At 38.1% G+C, this 21,669-nt stretch overlaps 1 protein-coding gene across 1 annotated transcript in view; it reads right to left on the reverse strand.

Annotated features, from left to right (window-relative positions):
• The window catches only part of LOC144253641 (CUB and sushi domain-containing protein 1-like), a 136,479-nt gene that overhangs the window by 38,592 nt on the left and 76,218 nt on the right, over nucleotides 1–21,669 (reverse strand). The window contains exon 3 of the mRNA XM_077795960.1: nucleotides 15,737–15,849. Coding sequence (XP_077652086.1) covers nucleotides 15,737–15,849 — 113 coding nt within the window. The remainder of the gene's footprint in view (nucleotides 1–15,736; nucleotides 15,850–21,669) is intronic.

Consider the following 21,669-nt stretch of genomic DNA (forward strand, 5'->3'; position numbering starts at 1 on the left):
TAAAACTGTAAAATATTGATGTGACTCAATAGTTTAGTGGGCAAAATAGTAACTTCTATTAAAGCTGGGGAAAATTTAAACAATGGATTTCAGTTTTTCTGAAATGCAATCTAAATATGCTAAACATGCTAATGTTACCTGTGATATTGTAAAGTTGTATGACACTGTAATGTTTCATTTAATTCATTGTTTAAATGTAGACTCCAACATGTTTGTATTAATTTTATACAGTAGGTGTCCAACTACAACTAAAAAATATATATTAAAAAAAACATACAATCACTTAAAAAAAAGTGATAACATTTATATTTCTGAATCATCATTAATACATGTATAAAGATTAATTGTAATGACATGTTAGCTAGTTCCTTTGACTTTGTGAATTTAAGTAATACAAATATAAGTTTGTTATCACTACGCTCAGATGAAGATGCAACTGTTCCCATGACTCATAAGTCTAAGATCTTCTTCCCAAAAAAGTCAAGTAAATACATAAATTTTGATATACATGTCAGTATTTTGACATATGGGAAGTTTCTGAGCAAGTGTGAAAGTCTTACGAAACAAAAAATCAGATGCAGAATGTTGAAATCTCATCGTGAGTTAAGATGGATAATGCATCCAAAGCTGAAATGTGCCCAGCATCTTATTCCTCCACAAACTCTCCCATTTGCTTTCCTCCTACACCCTGGCAGATCTGCAGGAGGAAACTGAAATGTCCCACGCACCAGCTGTCCACTCTCCCACCCTCCTCTCCTCCCCAAATGTAGCTTTCCAATGCATTATTCTAATATTTAAAAAACATGTTTTAGGGAAAATACATGCATAATTGAAAAAACAAAACCTAAATCTCCAAGATAAGTTTGATTGAAATGATTACCAAAGCTTCACCAGATACATATAAGTTCATATTCTAAGTTGAATAGACCTAGACACTCCCTCTTCATTAAATAGGGTTATTCTCCCCGTCCTCTGAAGGTATGAATGAAATATGAGATCATGTCATGGAAATACAAAGATCTTCAAGGAAACTAGTTAAAACATATAGGGAGGCCACTTGTAGTTTCACCATGTAGGTATTGGAGCTTACTCATGTAATTAAATATTAGGTGGTGTTAGCTTTTTTAAAACATCGATGCATTTTTTTTAATATTTATTTTTTAGGTGTAGTTGGACACAATACCTTTATTTTATTTGTTTATTTTTATGTGGTGCTGAAGATTGGACCCCAGAGCCTTGCACATGCTAGAGGAGCTCTCTACCACTGAGCTACAATCCCAGCCCCTATTGTTAGCTGTTAAAGAAAAGATTGGGGCTAATGCAAATAATTGCAGAAATCATAAATCTTCTTTATTTGAAGTGAATTTCCCCTCTGTATGTCACTTTTTGGATCAATGATTGGACTCAATTGGAGGCACATCCTATCTAGCTTGACATTGCCCTGATTAGCACTAAGGAAGGAGAAGTGAAATGTACAATTAAAGAACTATCTGATCAAGGAAAACTCACAGACCCAATGGCACAATTCTACATGACATCTTTCTAGTTGTTAATAATATCAGTGCTTCATTTTGTTGAAACCAAGAATAAACTCATAAGTGTTCATGGCTGTGAACATGAACCTTGTGGTGGTAAAGACCATATCTGTGATCAAGTGAGGTTGAAAGGTGCCATTCCTTGGATACATACAAGAAGACCAATGAAAAGAAGAAAGAAACTGCAGAATAAAGTCTACTTAGATGCAGAAACATGACCCGTCAACCTCAGGTAACAAGAATACCATAAATAAAGACAATTTGCATGTTCAGCGCTAATTTAGTGGAAATGAACCTTGACTTTCCTAAAGACTGATCTGGGGACTCTGCAGATGCAACTAATCTTTGTATCTCTTTTTATGACTTAGATGTACATCTCTCATTGAATTCACTAGCTGCCAGACAGGGAAGTTTTTTTTGTTTTGTTTTGTTTTTATTCTTGCCATATGCATATGACTACAGATTACTTATATTTAATATACGAGGCATGTCTTTCACTAACGACTCTTAAAGGGAGACATTTCTCCCTCTCTAAAACTACAATGAATTTATGTATGAAACTGTCATACATCTTTGTTCTAATTTTAATATTTAGTGCTTATTTTCAGCAGTCTTGGTTCCTTTTCTTTTAATTCAATGTATGCCCACATTTTTCTCTGGTTACAATCTAAATTGATGTCATTCTCTCACATCCTCTTATATTGCCTCAAATTAACTGTTTATAATTGGAAGCAAGTCTAAGAAAGGTAATGTCCCCTTTCCTCGGTGTTTTGTACCGTGTATCCTTGTTAATTTGGAAATAAAGAAAGGAATACATAAACAACAAACAATAGAAGAGCAAAACTATATATGATTTGAGAACAACAGAAAGTAACCTTAGCCAAAACACAACTGCTGGCTCCTTAGGAACCAAGAGGAGCCACTGAGAGCCACAACATGTCCTCTGCATGCTGAGAAAGCAGGGGTCACCACTGCTGGGAATCCGCTAGGCAAACCAGACAAGGCCCAGAGAAGTGGGAAGAGAGGCAGACATGGGTGTTCCAAAAAGGAGCAAGGAGGCATCGCTTCAAAAGGAGAGAGGGACATCACTTGGAAGAAGGTTAGACAATTCACAATTAGAAGAAGTGACCAATTAATTTTCCCTAGCTCTTTGTTTGAAGTGTTAAATAGTCAAGGCTTGCTGATACTTAATGGAGAGGACACCTATCTGGCAATGAAATACCATATTAAGGACAAGAACGAGAGAGAGAGAGAGAGAGAGAGAGAGAGAGAGAGAGAGAGAAGCATCTCATTTTTACTCATAAAGTTTTGGGTTTTTTTAAATTTGTTTTTCAAACATTGCCTAAGATTACATATTATCAAATACTGTTTATGTAAGCATGTAAGCAATTTGTCTATAACACAAAAGAGTAGGGAGAAAAATGAGTAAAAAAGTAAAAAACCTTGGAGATTATTGTTTACAAATGATGAAATTTTAATTATGAATCAAGATGAAATATGTCAAGGACTGACAGTGCAACTACTCATGATTTGGGAATCCCTTCCCAGTGCAAATAAAAAACATACCTTAATTTGTTTCTGAATAATATTTTTGGAGGTAATTTTTCTGTGGAATTAACTTGCCTTTTATTGTGTTTCTTTTAGACAGGCTATTATTTTCTGTGAGAGTAGATTTTTAAAGAGTATGCATTTTTTCTTATTAAAAAAAATTCAGTTACAGTGCTGGTCCTAGAACTCATTAACTCAATCATTTGAAAAAATATATCAGAGGACTTTTAATTACCTGATTCAACTTTTCATTCAATTTCCAGTTAAGAGCCAGAGATCCACTTAAGAATATTAATTTACACATCATCTTCAGAAATTTCTTACTTTATAATGTTCATTATCTAACTTTTTCAATGTTCATTGCCGCGACCTAAATAATGCAGTCATACAGAAAAAAATCCAGTGGTACTTCTTTCCTGTCATTCTACTTCCTCCCCAGGTAATTCATATTAACTAATGAGGCATTCCGGGGCACATTTCCAATGCTCACAAGCATGTGTGTATGCTCTATATACCATGTCCATGGACACATCAGCACACACACGTGTGGGTTCACATGCTTATACACGTATTTTTTACCTAAATGAGATCGTGCTAAATTTTTCTTTACTTCTATGTATCACAGACATCCTGCATCCCCTCAGGCCAATGCATACAGGGCTGAAACTAATTCTTTTTCATAGAGCTAGAATTTTAAATAAAACACCTTTCTTAGGATGATGCTTGAAGGACAGCAGTGCACAGCAATGTGTAGGTGTGTGTGTGTGTGTGTGTGTGTGTGTGTGTGTGTGTGTTTTCAGGTTGAAAGGTCAATATCTCTATTGGCCTTACAAGGAAATTTATCTTTCTGAATTTATGATGGTCTATTTTTATTGAATCAGAAAGCAGACTTTGTAGGGCTTAGAGCAGATTCATCTCTCAGGGGAAAATGCACATTATGTACACAGAACCAATATATAAAATCAAAATGCCAAACTAATAAATCACAGTTCATTGGAACTAGACTATTTACATTGATATTAATATGACAGTCCCTTTTTTTTCCACTCCAGGCCTCTATGTGAAGCCAAATTACAACCGGGTGAGTATTTGCTCCAACCCGGAGTCACAAGAGCAGAAATGAGTCATAGAATAAGCTCCAGTAATCAGACCATAGTGCCGCAGGTCAACAGGCCAGGCCTGTGTCAGCAGATGCCATTCTGTCCTTCTCATTAGAAGGAGAACTTTTGAGAACTTCAAGTCCAAGAAACACTTTTCTCAGAAAAACACAATGCATACAAATGTGGGCATATAACTTCAAAGATTCATAGAAGCTTAATGGTTTTCCATGACCCCAAATTCAGAAGATCAGATCAATCACAGGCATCCTCAAAAAGAACTGGAAGGTGAGGCATGCCCACACCCAGGTGCTGCAGGCAGGTGTAGCCCCTTGTGGGCAAAGGTTCCATCCTGCTCTGAGCTGGGCTGGAAACCACTTTCCTGTGGCACTGTGCATTCACTAGGCTCCCAGACTGCCCAAAGTATCTTTATCTATTATTCCTCCATCAGATCTATCAGTTGCCACAGGTAACAGGTGAGCCTAGGTTGGTGGGATAAATTTTCTTTCTGTGGCAGCTATGCGTCTTCTATTTGAGTGTTTTAAAGTTTGTCTTTGGAAAATACTCATTTCTCTATTTGGTATTTTGGAAATGTTAGTATTAACATACTAAAAGCATTAGTTTTTTAAAAATTTTATTCCATAGTGGTAAGAACACAGCATGAAATCTACCCTATTAATGCATTTTAAGTATACAATTGTGTATGTCAGAGCTATAGAACTTATGTGGTAAGTATTTTCAAGTGTTATCATACCATCTCACGTTGCTGGTGATATACTTGTTGGTGCAGAACTCTGCAGAATGAGCACAGAGATGCCTGGGTACTGGTAACTAAGCCTGAGCAGGATTAGTGTGATAATTGCTGGCTCTTCTTGCAGAGAGGTGACAGGGTGTCCTAACTGATGAGAAGCCAGCATTCACCAGCCTAGGACACCTGAGACCTCAGGAGGAGACAGGTTCTAGGAGGTGAACATTTGCTGCAGCCTCTGCAATTGTTGGAAATCTGAGCAGTATCCGAGAGCAGGCCTGGACAGCGGATGGCCGCTCCGTGGCTATCTCGGTCCTCAGACAGGAAGCTTCCTCCTTTCAGGTGTATCCATCCCGCGCTATGCTTTAATTCAGGCTGAGTTTGGGTAATCACTTTAAGGGGGAAATAAATCAGTGCTGACATTCTAAATAAAGCTTGGAGCTTGAAGGGTAATAATCTAGCTGCTCTTTCTAAATCCAGACCCATGGATGTGAAAAGAAAGAAAATTCTGCTTGAGGGATGTGTCAGAGGGAAATGCCAAATATATTCAACCCACAAAGAGACACACTGGCAGCCCGAAGCCCCGCCTGGCCCCAGAATCAATTACTCAATCCGACCCAGACCCACAAGGCTCTGTTTAGGAGATTCACTTTCTCTACTGGGAGTTTAAGGGATGTATGAAGATATAGGCCACTCTGTTCAGAAAAGTAAATTATGATGAATGAATAAATGAGTATTCACTCATTTCTGGTTTGTGTTTAATTTGGTGGGTGATATTGAGACGATTGTATTCTAGAGAGGATCCATTTAGAGGATCATAGAACCTCTGAGTCTTTACATCCCTCCAGTGCCCTTGCAGAGACTTCTGGATGACAGGCAGTCCTAACAGAGAGAAAGTCAGACTCCATTCTTTCAGCTGTAACACTCACCAGCAGTTTTTATTTTAGGTTTTGAAGGAAAGGAATATGAACTACTTGCTAAAATTAAATTAGAGATGAGTAGATTATTTTTTAAAAATTTAATGCTTGCATTATAGTTTTACAAAACAGTATGGTTTATTTTGATATATCATACACGCAAGAAATATTATTTTAGTACCTAGTACTTCCTTTTTCCCTCCCTCCTACCTCCCCCATTCCTCTTCCTATATTCTACTGGTCTTCCTTCTATTTACTTATCGTTTTCCTAAATGGTGCTTCACAGATACACAAAAAAATTGAAATTCACTGTGGTATAGTCATATATGTACACAGCATGATTCGGTCAATTTCATTGCACCGTTCACCCCTTTTCACATCCCCCTCCTTCCCCGTCTATTCCCTTTCTCTACTCTGCTGCTCTCTCTTTCTTTTCATGTGATCCCTCTTTCCCCTTTATTTTGATCTAGCTTCTGCATATGAGAAAAACATTTGACCCTTGACATTCAGAGTCTGGTATATTTCACTGACCGTGAGGTTCTCTAGTTCCATACATTTAACAGTAAATGCAATGACTTTGTTGTTCTTTATGGCTGAGCAAAACTCCATTATGTATATATATACAATATTTTTCTTGATCCATTCGTCTGTTGACAGGCACCTAGGCTGGTACCATAGCTTGGCTATTATGATTTGTGGTGCTATAAACATTAATGTGGATGTATCATTCTAGTATGCTTATTTTATTATTTTGGATAAACACTGAAGAGTGGAACATCTGGGTCATACAGTGGTCCTATTCCCACTCTTTTGAGGAATCTCCACACTGCTTTCCAGAGTGATTGCACTAATTCGCAGTCCCCCCAACAATGTATGAGTTACCATTATTGACATATCCTAATCATCATTTATTCTTATTTGTACTCTTGATGGCTTCCACTCTAGCTGGTGAAATCTCAATGTACTTTTGATTTTCATGGCTGCTATTATCACTCCTGTTTAACACAGTTCTTGAAATTCTAGCCAGAAAAGTGCCAGAAAAGTCAGTCAAAAGAAGGAAATTAAAGAGATACAAACTGTAAAAGCAGTCAAATTTTCTGTTTGCTGATGACATGATCCTCTACCTATAAGGTCCAAAAAGACTCTACCAGAAGATTTCTAGAGCTGAGAAATAAATCCAGAAAATTAGCAGGATGTAAGTTCAACATATGTAATTCAATCCCTTTCCTATACTCAAATAATAAATCTGCTGAGAAATAAATCAGGAAAACTATCCTATTCACAATATCTTCAAAAACAAACACATACTTGGGAATAAATATAACCAAAGAGGTAAAAAGATTTCTATATTAAAAACTATGGAATACTGGAAAAGAGCCTGAAGAAGATCTTAGAAGGGATCTGAATAGGCAGAATTAATATTGTCATAACAACCATACCACCAAAATTCAATGCAATCCTCATCAAAATACTGATGACATTCTTCACAGAACTAGGGGGAAAAATAGTCTCAAAAATTATTTGAAAGAATAAAATACCAAGAATATCCAAAGAAATCCTGAGCAAGAAGAGCAACGCAGTAGGCCTCACAAAACCTGATCTCAAATCATCTTACAGAGCTATAGTAACAGAAACTCCATGGTGTTGGCATCCAAATAGACACGTCGACCAATGGAAGAGAAGACACAGAGACTGACCCATGTGGGCACAGTACTTGATGAAGGTGCCAAATACAAGTTAGAGAAAGACAGCCTGTTTAATGGTGCTAAGAAAACTGGCTATGGGTACATAGAAGAATGAAGCTAGGTCTCTATCCCTCACCCTGAATGAGAGTCAACTCAAAGTAGATCACAGACCTCAAGATCGCCCCAGAACTCTGCAACTACTAACTTTTGTTTTCAATTAAAATTATAATTGTATATATTTATGGGGCATAGTGTATTGATTTCAGCACAAACATATATTGAATAGTAATCAAATAATAATCAAAACATATTTAACACCCATCACCTCATGAATTCATTGTTTCTACTTGGAAGGTTTATTCAAAACTGTCTCTACCAGCTGTTTGGAAATACACACTACTATTTTGAACTATAGTTATCCTAGCGTGCAGTTGAACATTGGAACTTACCACCTGACATGTCACTTTATACTTTTTGACCTATTGTTCCTCAGTTTTTGTAGAAAGGAATCTTTGAATATTTACTCTGTCAAATGTGAAGGATTCACATTTTTCTTAGGCTCAATTTTTGTCTCAATGTCATAAAGAAAAATGGCCACAAGAGAGGGCATAGTAAGTGCCATCTGACGGCTCCAAAGTGCTGCAGCAATTCAGAATTCACTTAACTTAGCCCATCTCTCCTCCTTCTGCCTGCATGTATCTTGGACACTAAAACTATGAATTACAAACCCAAAGTTGACAAAGTTATAAAACTGAAGCATAGACCTACAAAAAATGTTCTACTTTATTTCATTGTGCAATGAAATGAATTCAGTTTTGTTTGTTGGTTTGTTTTTGTTTTGAAGCACCTCACAGCACAAGTTTCCTGTCTCACATGTTGAACAATGTACAGAGCCCAGGCCGGGCTGATCCAGGCTCCCTGTGGCCTCTGGGAACCAGTTCCCTCAATTCCAGCTCCCCTACCCATTCCCCTCTCCTGTCAATTTAGCCTGTCTTGCTCAGGGCTGCTCGCTTGCTTTTCCCACATTCCTGCATGTCTCTCCCTCACTCAGAAACATCCTCCTCCTGTCTACCTTCCTCAGGGACTTCAGCTCAGGTCCTGGCATAAAGCAGGCCCCAGCACCAGAGCTTGAACCGTGTGCCTCCAGAGGAAGTCAGTATGGACCTCAAGATCACCCTGCCAGGGGGGGCTGACTTTCCTTCTCCTGCCTGCTCTCCTAGGGCAGCCTGAGTGCTGGGCCCCATTCCTCCCTCCTGACACTGGTGCTGGGGACAGGCTCTGTTACAAGGTTCCAGACATGCTAAGTGAAAGCCTGGAAAGTATGTGGGGTGACCCAATGTGTCCCATTGTCTAGCCACACGCCATATACCCTCTCTGTGCAAACATGGACGTTCACAAATAAATATGTACCTGTGTGCATGGATTTGTATTCGCACAGGTGTGTACTCACAGATAAACCATATCTGAGAGGATGGTGAGTGGTTATGAAATACAACTTCAGAAGTTATGTAGATTGGTGTTGAGTTCCTGCTTTCACTAGTTAGTACTTGGGGGATTTTAAGAAATTTAATTACTGTAGTTTACAGCCTCACCATAGGAAATACATGTAGAGCATTACACAATCCCAGGCATCCATCCATCTGTCTATCTATCAATCATTTATCATCTATCCACAGAGGCATATACTTTAATTGGCAGAACATACTGTTATGGCTGATAGAATGAATGATTTTAAGACAAAAACAAACATGATGGAATTCCTTAGAATCCAAGGGAGTCCCTTAGATCATCTTTATCAGCAATTGCATTTTCCCACTTCAATAAACAAGCTATTTATTTTATATGAAGAGCAATTTCCTGCCATATGTGAAGCTTTGCTTTTTAGTAATATGGAATTCCTCCACACTATACCTCCAGGATTTGTTCATTAAACTAAATTCTGATAATCTGATTCGTATAATTTCATGCATAAAATTGAAGGCCAACAGATTTGAAGATGGCACCTTGGAAGCTGAGATAAATGCTGAGTGTGTGAAGGCAGGACTCTGTGATCCCCACTGCAGGGTGGGTGGGTTAGAGGCTGTGTGTTCCCTTCGTTTCTCATTGGCTTTGCTTAAATAAGAAATCCTTGCGGCCCTTTCCTCTGCTTTGCCAATTTCATTATGGAAAAGTATCCATCTCAAAATGCATAGATTTTCATTTATGTTTTTTTTTAATCTGGCATTCCATGAATAAAGCATTTGCTAATAGTTAAAAATAAATTTGGTTCCAAATCTATGGAATTAACTTGACTTTTGAGAAATGTCCTATGTGCAGCAAGTATTGATCCTAGTGGATAAACACTCACAGGACCCAAGGACTTAAAGAGTTGTTGTTTTCGATCCAAATGTAAGTTGTATTATACACAAATTTTGTTATTCACAAAATAACTGGATGACAGAAAACAATGCAATTTCAAAGAAAACTTGTTTCATGTAAAACAAAATAAAATGAAACAATCCCTAAGAAACCAACCTAAATTATGGTAAATAATTCACAAAAATTGAATATTAAAAATATATTCAGTGCTTACATTATTAAAAGTCAGCATTTGAAAAATCACCCAGTATTTCATGAAACATGGAAAGAGTTCTGGAGTAAGTAAAGATGCACAGTAACAAATGGGATTTTATTTAAAATGCTTGGCCCAGGAGATTTCACTATGTATTCACCAGTGTTTCCAACATTTTTGTGACTAAATTACTAAACATTTTTGTTATTAAATTATTTTGTTACTAAAAAGTAGAAGCTTTAGGAAAATAAAGGCATTCCCTTCTAAGACCTGAGACACACAGATGCAGCTGCAGAGTGGCCAGCTTTGGAGAGCCTTCTCCTTGTGTGGCTGGGTAGATGTGCTAACTCCTCGTCCCTAAGGTTTTCCATGTTTCCACAGTTTTCTTATCTCCCAGATGACATCTTTCTTAGAACACAGATAAGCTTAATGACCAAATCATTATATGTTAATTAACTAAGACCTTGAAAGAAGATAGGCAAAAACTTAGGAATTAATGCTATTCATGGACACGGTACTTCAAATTTGGGCACACATAGGAAATTTTATAGTCATTTGTCCTACTTTAAATTATATATAACCTTAATATTTTCTGTTTTTAAATTCATCAGCAATTTATGCAAATTATTTAGTTCACAATGGAGAATGCTTTTGAAGGATGGAACTAGCAGATAAACAATTACAAGAGCACTCTATTAATTTAGTAACTTTAAATTCATTCAGCATTTCTAGTGAAAATGTGCTGATTTCAACAACTATGAACTACCCTAAAGGGTTCATATGCAGAAAGTCAAATACTTTTTTTTTTTATTGTTGGTCGTTCAAAACATTACATAGTTCTTAATACATCATATTTCACAGTTTGATTCAAGTGGGTTATGAACTCCCAATTTTACCCCGTATACAGATTGCTGTATCACATCAGTTACCCTTCCATTGATTGACATATTGCCTTTCTAGTGTCTGATGTATTCTGCTGTCTGTCCTATTGTCTACTATCCCCCCTCCCCTCCCCTCCCCTCCCCTTTTCTCTCTCTACCCCTTCTACTGTAAATCATTTCTTCCATTTGTATTGTCTTGTCTTACCCCTCCTTTCCTCTTATATGTCATTTTGTATAACCCTGAGGATCGCCTTCCATTTCCATGCGATTTCCCTTCTCACTTCCTTTCCCTCCCACCTCTCAACCCTGTTAATGTAAATCTTCTTCTCAAGCTCTTCGTCCCTACCCTGTCCTTGTTTCCTCCCCTTATATCAAAGGAGTCATTTGATATTTGTTTTTAAAGATTGACTAGCTTCACTTAGCATAATCTGCTCTAATGCCATCCATTTCCCTCCAAATTCTATGATTTTGTCATTTTTTAGTGCAGAGTAATACTCCATTGTGTATAAATGCCACATTTTTTTTATCCATTCATCTATTGAAGGGCATCTAGGCTGATTCCACAATCTTGCTACCGTGAATTGTGCTGCTATGAACATCGATGTAGCAGTGTCCCTGTAGCATGCTCTTATTAGGTCTTTAGGGAATAGACCGAGAAGGGGGATAGCTGGGTCAAATGGTGGTTCCATTCCCAGCTTTCCAAGAAATCTCCATACTGCTTTCCAAATTGGCTGCACCAGTTTGCAGTCCCACCAGCAATGAACAAGAGTGCCCTTTTCCCCCGCATCTATGATTCTATACCTAGCAGACCCAAAAGGGTCTACAAAGAAGCTATTAGAGCTAATAAATGAATTCAGCAAAGTGGCAGGATATAAGATCAACACGCATAAATCAAAGGCATTCCTGTATATCAGCGACAAATCCTCTGAAACGGAAATGAGGACAGCTACTCCATTCACAATATCCCCCCCAAAAATAAAATACTTGGGAATCAACCTAACAAAAGAGGTGAAAGATTTATACAATGAAAATTACAGAACCCTAAAGAAAGATATAGAAGAAGACCTTAGAAGATGGAAAAATATACCCTGCTCATGGATAGGCAGAACTAACATCATCAAAATGGCGATATTACCAAAAGTTCTCTATAAGTTCAATGCAATGCCAATCAAAATCCCAACAGCATTTCTTGTAGAAATAGATAAAAGAATCATGAAATTCATATGGAATAATAAAAGACCCAGAATAGCAAAAACAATACTAAGCAGGAAGTGTGAATCAGGTGGTATAGCGATACCAGACTTCAAACTATACTACAGAGCAATAGTAACAAAAACAGCATGGTACTGGTACCAAAACAGGCGGGTGGACCAATGGTACAGAATAGAGGACACGGTAACCAATCCACAAAACTACAACTATCTTATATTTGATAAAGGGGCTAAAAGCATGCAATGGAGGAAGGATAGCATCTTCAACAAATGGTGCTGGCAAAACTGGAAATCCATTTGCATCAAAATGAATCTGAATCCCTATCTCTCGCCATGCACAAAAGTTAACTCAAAATGGATCAAGGAGCTTGATATTAAATCAGAGACACGGCATCTGATAGAAGAAAAAGTTGGTTATGATCTACATACTGTGGGATCAGGCTCCAAATTCCTCAATAGGACACCCATAGCGCAAGAGTTAACAACTAGAATCAACAAATGGGACTTACTCAAACTAAAAAGTTTTTTCTCAGCAAAAGAAACAATAAGAGAGATAAACAGGGAGCCTACATCCTGGGAACAAATCTTTACTCCACACACTTCAGATAGAGCCCTAATAACCAGAATATATAAAGAACTCAAAAAATTAGACAAAAAGATAACAAATAACCCAATCAATAAATGGGCAAAGGACCTGAACAGACACTTCTCAGAGGAGGACATACAATCAATCAATAAGTACATGAAAAAATGCTCACCATCGCTAGCAGTCAGAGAAATGCAAATCAAAACTACCCTAAGTCAAATACTTTTAGTGAGCAATGTTAGGAGGAAATTTATAAGTGTTTCTATTTGATTTTCAGAGTTAAATTCAACGGCTGAACACATTAATTGGAATATTTTAATTCATTGTTTTCACATTCATTATGTACCTTAATGTTTCCACATATGAATAATAATTTATGTAAATAATGTTTATTCAAAATTACTGCCAAAAGCACTGGAGTTCAGTGCCCATATTAGGATCACTGCCAAGGTTATCATGTTTCAACGGATCTTGGAAGTTTAGAAGATTTCCTCAGATGAAGCCAATAAATTAAATCTAAAAAAAATAAATAAATAACAATCTGGTAATACTAAATAAGTCTTAATTTGAATGGGAAGCAAGCAGTCCTACTTTAAGAACTATAAAATTTTATTTTTAATAGTTGATTTAGTATTTTAATCTAAATTCAATTTCCTTTGGAGCTCTTAGATCATACATCAAAATTGTATTATATTATTTGGCTCAAAGAATTACTAGATGAGCAATCTCTTCAAAGAAAAAGGGCTGGGGTGGAAGGAAATCTGAATCATCACAGTACAACTGTCACCACACTGAGACCCGTCTCTGCACTGTTGGTGGCCCTGCTCCCTAGGTGCATCTACCAGGTGTCCTGTGTTCAAGCAGCGTGTCTGCACGTTTGACGCACTGTCCTTGATAAAGCCTCTGCTTTCCCCAGGCCCTGCCTTGGGGAGGCACGGCTGGTTCAGAACTGGGAAGATCCACACAACAGGGGGGAGGGCATGGGGAGCCTCCCCCACCTGCAGAAGAGCCCTCCCTCCACAGGCTAACATGAGGACGACGGGGTCTTTGTTTTCTCCTGATAGAGCACTTCCATTTTCCCAGAAGAGCTTCAAGCTGATTGAGGAATATTTTAAATACAGATATTAAGTGATGGAGGAAATTTTGGCTTTGTTGACAAAGCACTTTTGTATTTAACTGTTCTTTTAAATTTTTTCTCTCAAAATACTGGCTGTACTTACCTGTAAATATCAGACAATATTATTATATTATTATTCAAAATCTAAATTACACAAAAGCTTTCTCATAAAACACATTTTTAAAATCATTTATTTTAGAACTTACAGTCCTATGGACTTTTCTAGTCATTTTCCTATTTGATCTTTTTGAATAACGTGAAAATATTTCTCCAACAGAGACAGTTCCAACAATCTTTTTAAATGTACCATTCTGACAACAAGTAACACCAATTATGTTCCAAGAAGACGGGATAGAATTATTCCCCTGGCAACCACTGAACATCAACCTTTCCTGCAACATCAACTGGAGGGATCCAGCACAGGGCCCTGAAGTGTCAACGTCAGCCAGGACAGGGGAGCCGCTCACAGGCTTTCTAGAACATGGGGGGCATGATCAGACTTCTGAGCAACTGTCACCATGTTTGTTAGAGACGGCGTGCTTCACAAGGAGCTGGTATGGGTGGTTTTAGTGATACTTTTGCAAACTTAGTAGGAAATAAACCATGTGATGGTATGGTTTACAGGCAGTACTATGTAGGTCGGACTGAATTTGAAAGAGAACCACATCCATTAACCTTCAACTACCTGTTTCTTTCAAAACATTACACTATTCCTTGACAGTAATTACTTAAAGGTGGTTAACACTTTTCAGATATTGATGTGGGTTTATACACAAATGCAGTATCCTCAAAGCTATTAGGATATGAAGAATAGATAGTCCTCAGCACCAGTCCAAAAACAACTTTAAATCAAAGAAAAAAATCATTCTGTTCATCTATCTGTGTAAGGAGAACATTCTGTCCTCAAATTTTCTGATAATCTCCTACCGCTGAGTTCACCTACACTAACCACATGAAACTGAAACTCTCCACAAAGCATGTTTGTGCCCAGGTGTACTGAGGATTACAAATAAGAACATGAGCAGATGTGGCTTAGGAGAGTTTGGCATCCAAACTAAACAATGTTGACTTACTTTATAATTCCACTTATAATTATTGCTTTTTAACTTAGAGCCTCCAGAGTTTATATTAACCATGATAGCTGCTTTATGAGACAGGAAAGAAAATTTAAAATCTCAGTGCCAAACAAGACTAAAGTAGACTCACTTCAGCCTCTATACTTAGTGTCACTAGCTCAATTCAAACATAGTGCCTAAAATAATCATTTCCTCTATTATAGTTCAATCTTGTATTTTTTATTTCCACCCAAAATCAAGCTTTATAATGATAGCAAAATTCAAAGGTATCTACTACAAAATATGAAGACACAAAAACAAAACAAAATAACCACACTTTGCAAGGATGACACCAAAATATTTCTGTGGTCACATGTAACAAATTGGAATAAATTTAAATAAAAAACCTTCAACTCGGATAGCAAAATTTTATGTCACACAATTGCCTTTCCTCAGACCCTGATCAGCAACAGAACCAGAAAAGTTTCATACAACTCTTGGACATTGTGAGTGAACTCTTCACACTGAACAGTCAGTGATGCAAGTACATTTATATCCAATATTTTCAAAACTTCCCTACCACACATCAACAAAAGGACAACCCAAGCAAGAAATTTCCCATTAATAACAGAAAACTTAAGAATATTTAGTGCTCGAATATTTGGCAATTGTAGGAAATAGTGTTTCCAACTGCCAATCATTACCCAACCACGCACACAGCAAGCTTCCTCCTAACATGGCTGACCCCGAGTGGCATGTCAGGTCACGGAGGTAGTGAGTGTGCGCGCCGAGTGCCGTCTCCTACCTTCATACAGTGCCTTGAAGCCCTGGGCGCTCACTGCGAAGTCGGTGGTGAACCACAGAGTGAGGACAGACCCGGAGCTCACTATGGAGGACGGCAGCTGAAATCCCGACAGCCTAAAGTCAAAAGAAGAGGAACATGGTGAAGCAGAGTTTGGCTGAAGGGAACATGGCACACGGAAAAGGCACACATTTTCCTGAAAACCGTACTTGATGAAGTCGTTTTAAGTCTTACCCATGCAGGATGCCGCAGAACACTCGGACAGTCCACACATGGGACTTCGCTAGTGACTGCACGAACGGAAGCATGACCAAGCACCAGAATTTGTTTACTTAAGTAACTTTTGAGGACACTTCTTGAAGGAATTATGCACCACTGTTCTACGCGCAGGATGGGAAGCGACCACAGGAAGGCACAGCCCCCCTTATTCAAGTTCCCTGTGACTTTGCATGTGCTTTGAATTCTTTCTTTCTCTCCTAAATTATTACTCTGCTAAATAAATTTTTGGCTTCTCTTGAGAGAAAGATACATACAATTCTGCTTGTGCTGAGGTCAAAGGAATCCATCCTAATGTTCATTTTACAAGAAAATATCTTTTGGATTCTAAGTGGTTTCCATGATCACTATGCTTGGGTATATTTGAAAGTTTTAAGGATGACAAACCCAGAAATCTGTGTGAGGAGACTAGTATAGTAATTAATATGCACAGTACTTGAAAATTAACAGTTTTTCCAAAGCCCAAAGAGAGACTACATCAATTTATATTTTACCCAAAGTTTCCTAATTAAGTAGGTTTGTGTGCAGATATGTGCCAGAGGGTGGCCTGAGCTATGATGCAAAGGCAGTGTGCCCAGCAGCAGAACAGAGCCTGCCAGCACCCTGCAGTACTAAGTGCCTCATTACAGCTCCTCTAGGTGGTGGGATCCAGGCTCTGGAGCCAATCGTCATGATTGATTGTGCACAAATAAAACAACAATGGGTTAATAAAATTACAGAGCAAGCTTAAAAGCAGATCGGGGTTAAGTCACAGAATAATTGCACAAATTATGATGTTATTTATGTTATTTTGTTGTTTACTATCATTTTGTGTCAATCACTTTAAATTTTCTACATGGGTTTTATTTTTTAAAAAATCAATACTTCTTTAGTTTTACATGACTGTAATATACTGCCGCAATTTCTTATAAATCAATTTTAGTCATTTTCTTAATTGAAATACAAATAAAAGCCAAGTTATATATGTGTGTATATTAAAATTTATGAGAAAACACGAAGATGGTACGAAACCAAGTAGTTGACTAATTACATTTCACTCTTGAAATGTTTGTGCTGCAGCCAGACACCGGGCAGTGCTCTGGGGAAAGGAGGCCACCAGCAGGGCGTAGAATAGTGCAGTTGGCCATCACCCCAGAGGCAAAGCAGTCACTGGGCTCGGGGAGGTGTCTCGAAGGAGAATTCTGAGTCTAAGCCATACCTTTGTAAATATAGACAGGATTATTCTATACTTTATATGGGAAGGCAGGAAAAAAAACAGAATAACAAATAAATTAAGTAAAATAGAAGGACACCATCTACCCAATTGTAGGATCTACATCAGTGAAAATATTTGTTATTGGTGCACTGGCCAAGGGATAAACCCATACAATATTTGTTATTATACAATAGATCAAAACCAAAAATCCAGGAAAAGACCTGTACAAATATGCCCAATTTGACAAAGGTATAAAAGCAACTTGGTAGAAGAGTTTGACAGATTAGGCTGGAACTTTGAATGGCCCTGCCAGTCTCCTGCCAAAAAATGCCCGGGACCTTAGTCTAACACCTTTGTGACAATTAATTCAAGGTGGATCACAATCTTGAATGAAAATCTATGACTTTAGAAAAATATAGGACAAAGTCTTCAGGGTCTAGTTCAGGGAAAGAGTTCTGAGACTTGACACCTGAATTAGAATCCAAATGAGTAAAACCTAATAAATTGGACAGTATAAAAATTTAAACACTTTCTGGAAAAGACCCTGTTAAGAAGATGAAAGACTGAAAAAATCTGAGCAAACCCCACATCAGAAAAATGGTCAGGCATTTAGAATATCTGTTAAACCTTCAAGGCTTGTCTGTGGAAGAACAGTAGCAATTAGAAGTTGGGAAAAGCCACAGATAATGACATCACCCAGAGACATGAAGACGGCCAACATGTGAGAGGCTTCACCTCACCAGCTGTGAGGACAGTTAGAAATAGCACTATACCACTCTACGGTGCCAGTGAAGGCTGCGTAGGATGAAGACACAATTGACCGCTGGTATGGGGCTCCTGGGACCCACAGGTGGTGCAGACACCCTGGAGAGGTGTCTCTGATTGTCCTACAGGCTAAACACACAGGTGCCCCCACCAGTACCCAGGCACCACTTCCCTGGCATACACCCAGCAACCCTTCCTGGGCCAGGGAGTTCTGGTCCACACTGCACCCAGTCTGCATCCTGGGAATGTGATTTTACTACAGCTTCCTAAGGTCTCTTTTCTGGGGTTAATGGTGAGGAGTATACAGAATTTCTCTGCAAAATTTATCATAAGCATATGCGAATCTATGATCATCTCACATTAAGCAGTTTAATTAAAAATACATTAGAACGTTAGAGTCTGAGAGACATTCAGGAAAACATTCATAAAAATGATAGTAACCAACTTAGTAGAAAACCAACAATTAGTATTTAAACACTTAAAAATGTCATTTATTTCCAAAATAATAACCAAAAACCATTGAGGATTTTTTAATTTGGCAACTGACCATTCTGAAGTTTTAAATCTCTATTAGAATAAGTTAGATAAAAAAATCACATGACAGCACTATAAAAAATACAATTTTGTGTTCTCTTTACTTAATGAGTTTAGAACAGGGATTACGTTAAAGGACAGAGATTAAGGACAGCCACAATTGAACTACATTATCTCAGGTAAAAGCACCATGATGCTAAGGACTCTTAAAGACAATGTCAGTGATGGGGTTAAAAGGAGCTCAGCATGAACATGTGCAGACAAAACGTGCATGTGTTTCGCCTGCTGGAATGGGGTGGACTCAATCGTACCTGAGGGCAAAAGAATGCAATCTAACATGAATTGAGCAGGTTGGAGAGAGATGGGTCTCCAGCTGACCATCTCATGGTCATTAAAGTACTATGCTAATGAGAGTTACCAAAACAAAAGAGAAGTCCATCAGCTGTCCTCTCTTCATTCTTCTTTATCAAATTGGTATCACCTACAACGTGTGAAAATTTGACCCCTTTCTTCATATGCTGCAACTTCAAAAGTTAGAATGAGAGAATTAAGGTGATGACATCCTGAAATTATTTGGGATGACCAGAGTGTACATGGAGTCACAAATGTCCACCTTTCTGTTGGTGGTCACTCCCTACCACCTGCCCAACAGACTCGCCTCCCCACACACAGCCTGGCCCACTTAATCAGGGGCTGGCACTGAGAGTTGAGCTGTACGGGGTCTGAGTTTATGCTGTGGTCTCCACTATGGAAACCACACGTTTCACTCACAGCATCAGGCTTCTGTCTGAGGCCCTAGCTAAAATGTTTGCAAGAGGAAAAAGAGAATTGTTAGGAAAAGGAATTTGGTTTCAGGACAGTGACAACAAATCAATTTCATTCCTAGTTAAAAAAAAAAAATAATGTATGGTTGGTGTCAGTCCAACCATGTCCCTCCTTTCTGTCTTTTCTACCTGCACCCCTGTTCTGTTGTCCTGTAGAATCTCATTTACTCTGTTTCCTCCTCCCCTCTACTTTCAGCAATGTGGGTAATTGACAGAGCACTCCTGTCAAACGGGAGTGATGGCAGGGTAAAGCAGGGAAGGACTGCTTTGCATTCTGAATTCTAGGACCTACATGTTCACTCAGCAGAAGCACAAGTTTCACAACTGAAGTTTATTCTTCCATTTTTCAAGAAATTACTAGGATGGATTGCTCCTAGTAATAGATCCAAACTATTTTGCAACGCATTATCATTTAAGATATTTAAATCACTAACACCATTGCAATAATCTCAAATGTTAGAAGTGGTAATGCTAGAGAAAAAAAGGCAAATTCAGTGATAAGCTCAGAGGACGAGAAGACCAGAGTAGGCATTGTTAATTTTCTGTAAATTAATGAGGGAGTTATGAATTCATTAAAGAGGTACACTTCAAAATTACACTTCGTATTTATTGCATAATCTACAGTGTTTGTGATTTGAAAATGTCATATATATTTAAAACTACAGCTTAGTTAAAATGTCAAGTGCATATTTTAAGTAAATTGGGAAATACCACTAAGTTAAATCTTTTTTATGAAATAATAATTGCTTTAAAGAAAATTTCTGTAAAGCCAAATGTTGCCAAACTGACATTAATCCTCAATATTTGGTAATATCATACTTCAGGACATATGGCAACATGACTATCCTCAAAATATAGCTTATGAAGACTTGGCCTAAGAAATTAATTTCCTCAAGAAGAGTTTTTCAGCAAGATAGTACCCAGGGCTTGCACGAAAGCTTTTAAGACTGAGAAATAAGGACTCTACCAGGCAGTTCCTCCCACTATTAACTGAGAGCTTCATTAGATTTTTGTGAAATCCCCCGCTCTGTACTGTGTTCATCTATTGGTCCCATTACATGTCATTTGGAAGAGTTCATGCCAAAGATAAAGTATGAGACTTAATGTTTTTCAAAAAGCTGTCCATGTTGTAGCTAATATTATTTTGACAATTATTATCCAAACAGCTTTGAGTCTGCAACTTACTATACATTTTGTCTGAAGTACAATATTAGTTAATCTAGGTCTGTTTTTCATTCATTAAAATAATTAATTGAATGCCTACCAAAAGATAAATGTGCAGTTAACACATTTGCTGCATTCAAGAGACAATCTGAAGTGAAAGATTGGAAAACAAATAAGAACTTTCTAGAAGGAGGTAAGTGAAATAATCCACAATGATGGCTTGCAGCAGCTCTTCTACCTTCTCCACCCAGGTTTAGTTGGCCAAGACAGAACAGGGATACACAAAGCTATGCATAATCTTTGAACTTCCAACAGAATACAACATATAAAGCTCTCAACAGAGAAAAAATGCTCACCATCGCTAGCAGTCAGAGAAATGCAAATCAAAACTACCCTAAGATACCATCTCACTCCAGTAAGACTGGCAGCCATTAGGAAGTCAAACAACAATAAGTGCTGGAGAGGATGCGGGGAAAAGGGCACTCTTGTTCATTGCTGGTGGGACTGCAAATTGGTGCAGCCAATTTGGAAAGCAGTATGGAGATTTCTCGGAAAGCTGGGAATGGAACCACCATTTGACCCAGCTATTCCCCTTCTCGGTCTATTCCCTAAAGCCCTAACAAGAGCATGCTACAGGGACACTGCTACATCGATGTTCATAGCAGCTCAATTCACGATAGCAAGACTGTGGAACCAGCCTAGATGCCCTTCAATAGATGAATGGATAAAAAAAATGTGGCATTTATACACAATGGAGTATTACTCTGCATTAAAAAATGACAAAATTATAGAATTTGGAGGGAAATGGATGGCATTAGAGCAGATTATGCTAAGTGAAGCTAGTCAATCTTTAAAAAACAAATACCAAATGACTCCTTTGATATAAGGGGTGTAAACAAGGACAGGGTAGGGACGAAGAGCTTGAGAAGAATATTTACAGTAAACAGGGATGAGAGGTGGGAGGGAAAGGGAGTGAGAAGGGAAATTGCATGGAAATGGAAGGCGATCCTCAGGGTTATACAAAATGTCATATAAGAGGAAAGGAGGGGTAAGTCAAGAGAATACAAATGGAAGACATGATTTACAGTAGAAGGGGTAGAGAGAGAAAAGGGGAGGGGAGGGGAGGGGAGGGGGGATAGTAGACAATAGGACAGACAGCAGAATACATCAGACACTAG

This window comes from Urocitellus parryii, chromosome 3, assembly GCF_045843805.1.
Source record: "Urocitellus parryii isolate mUroPar1 chromosome 3, mUroPar1.hap1, whole genome shotgun sequence".
NCBI classification, from domain to species: domain Eukaryota; kingdom Metazoa; phylum Chordata; class Mammalia; order Rodentia; family Sciuridae; genus Urocitellus; species Urocitellus parryii.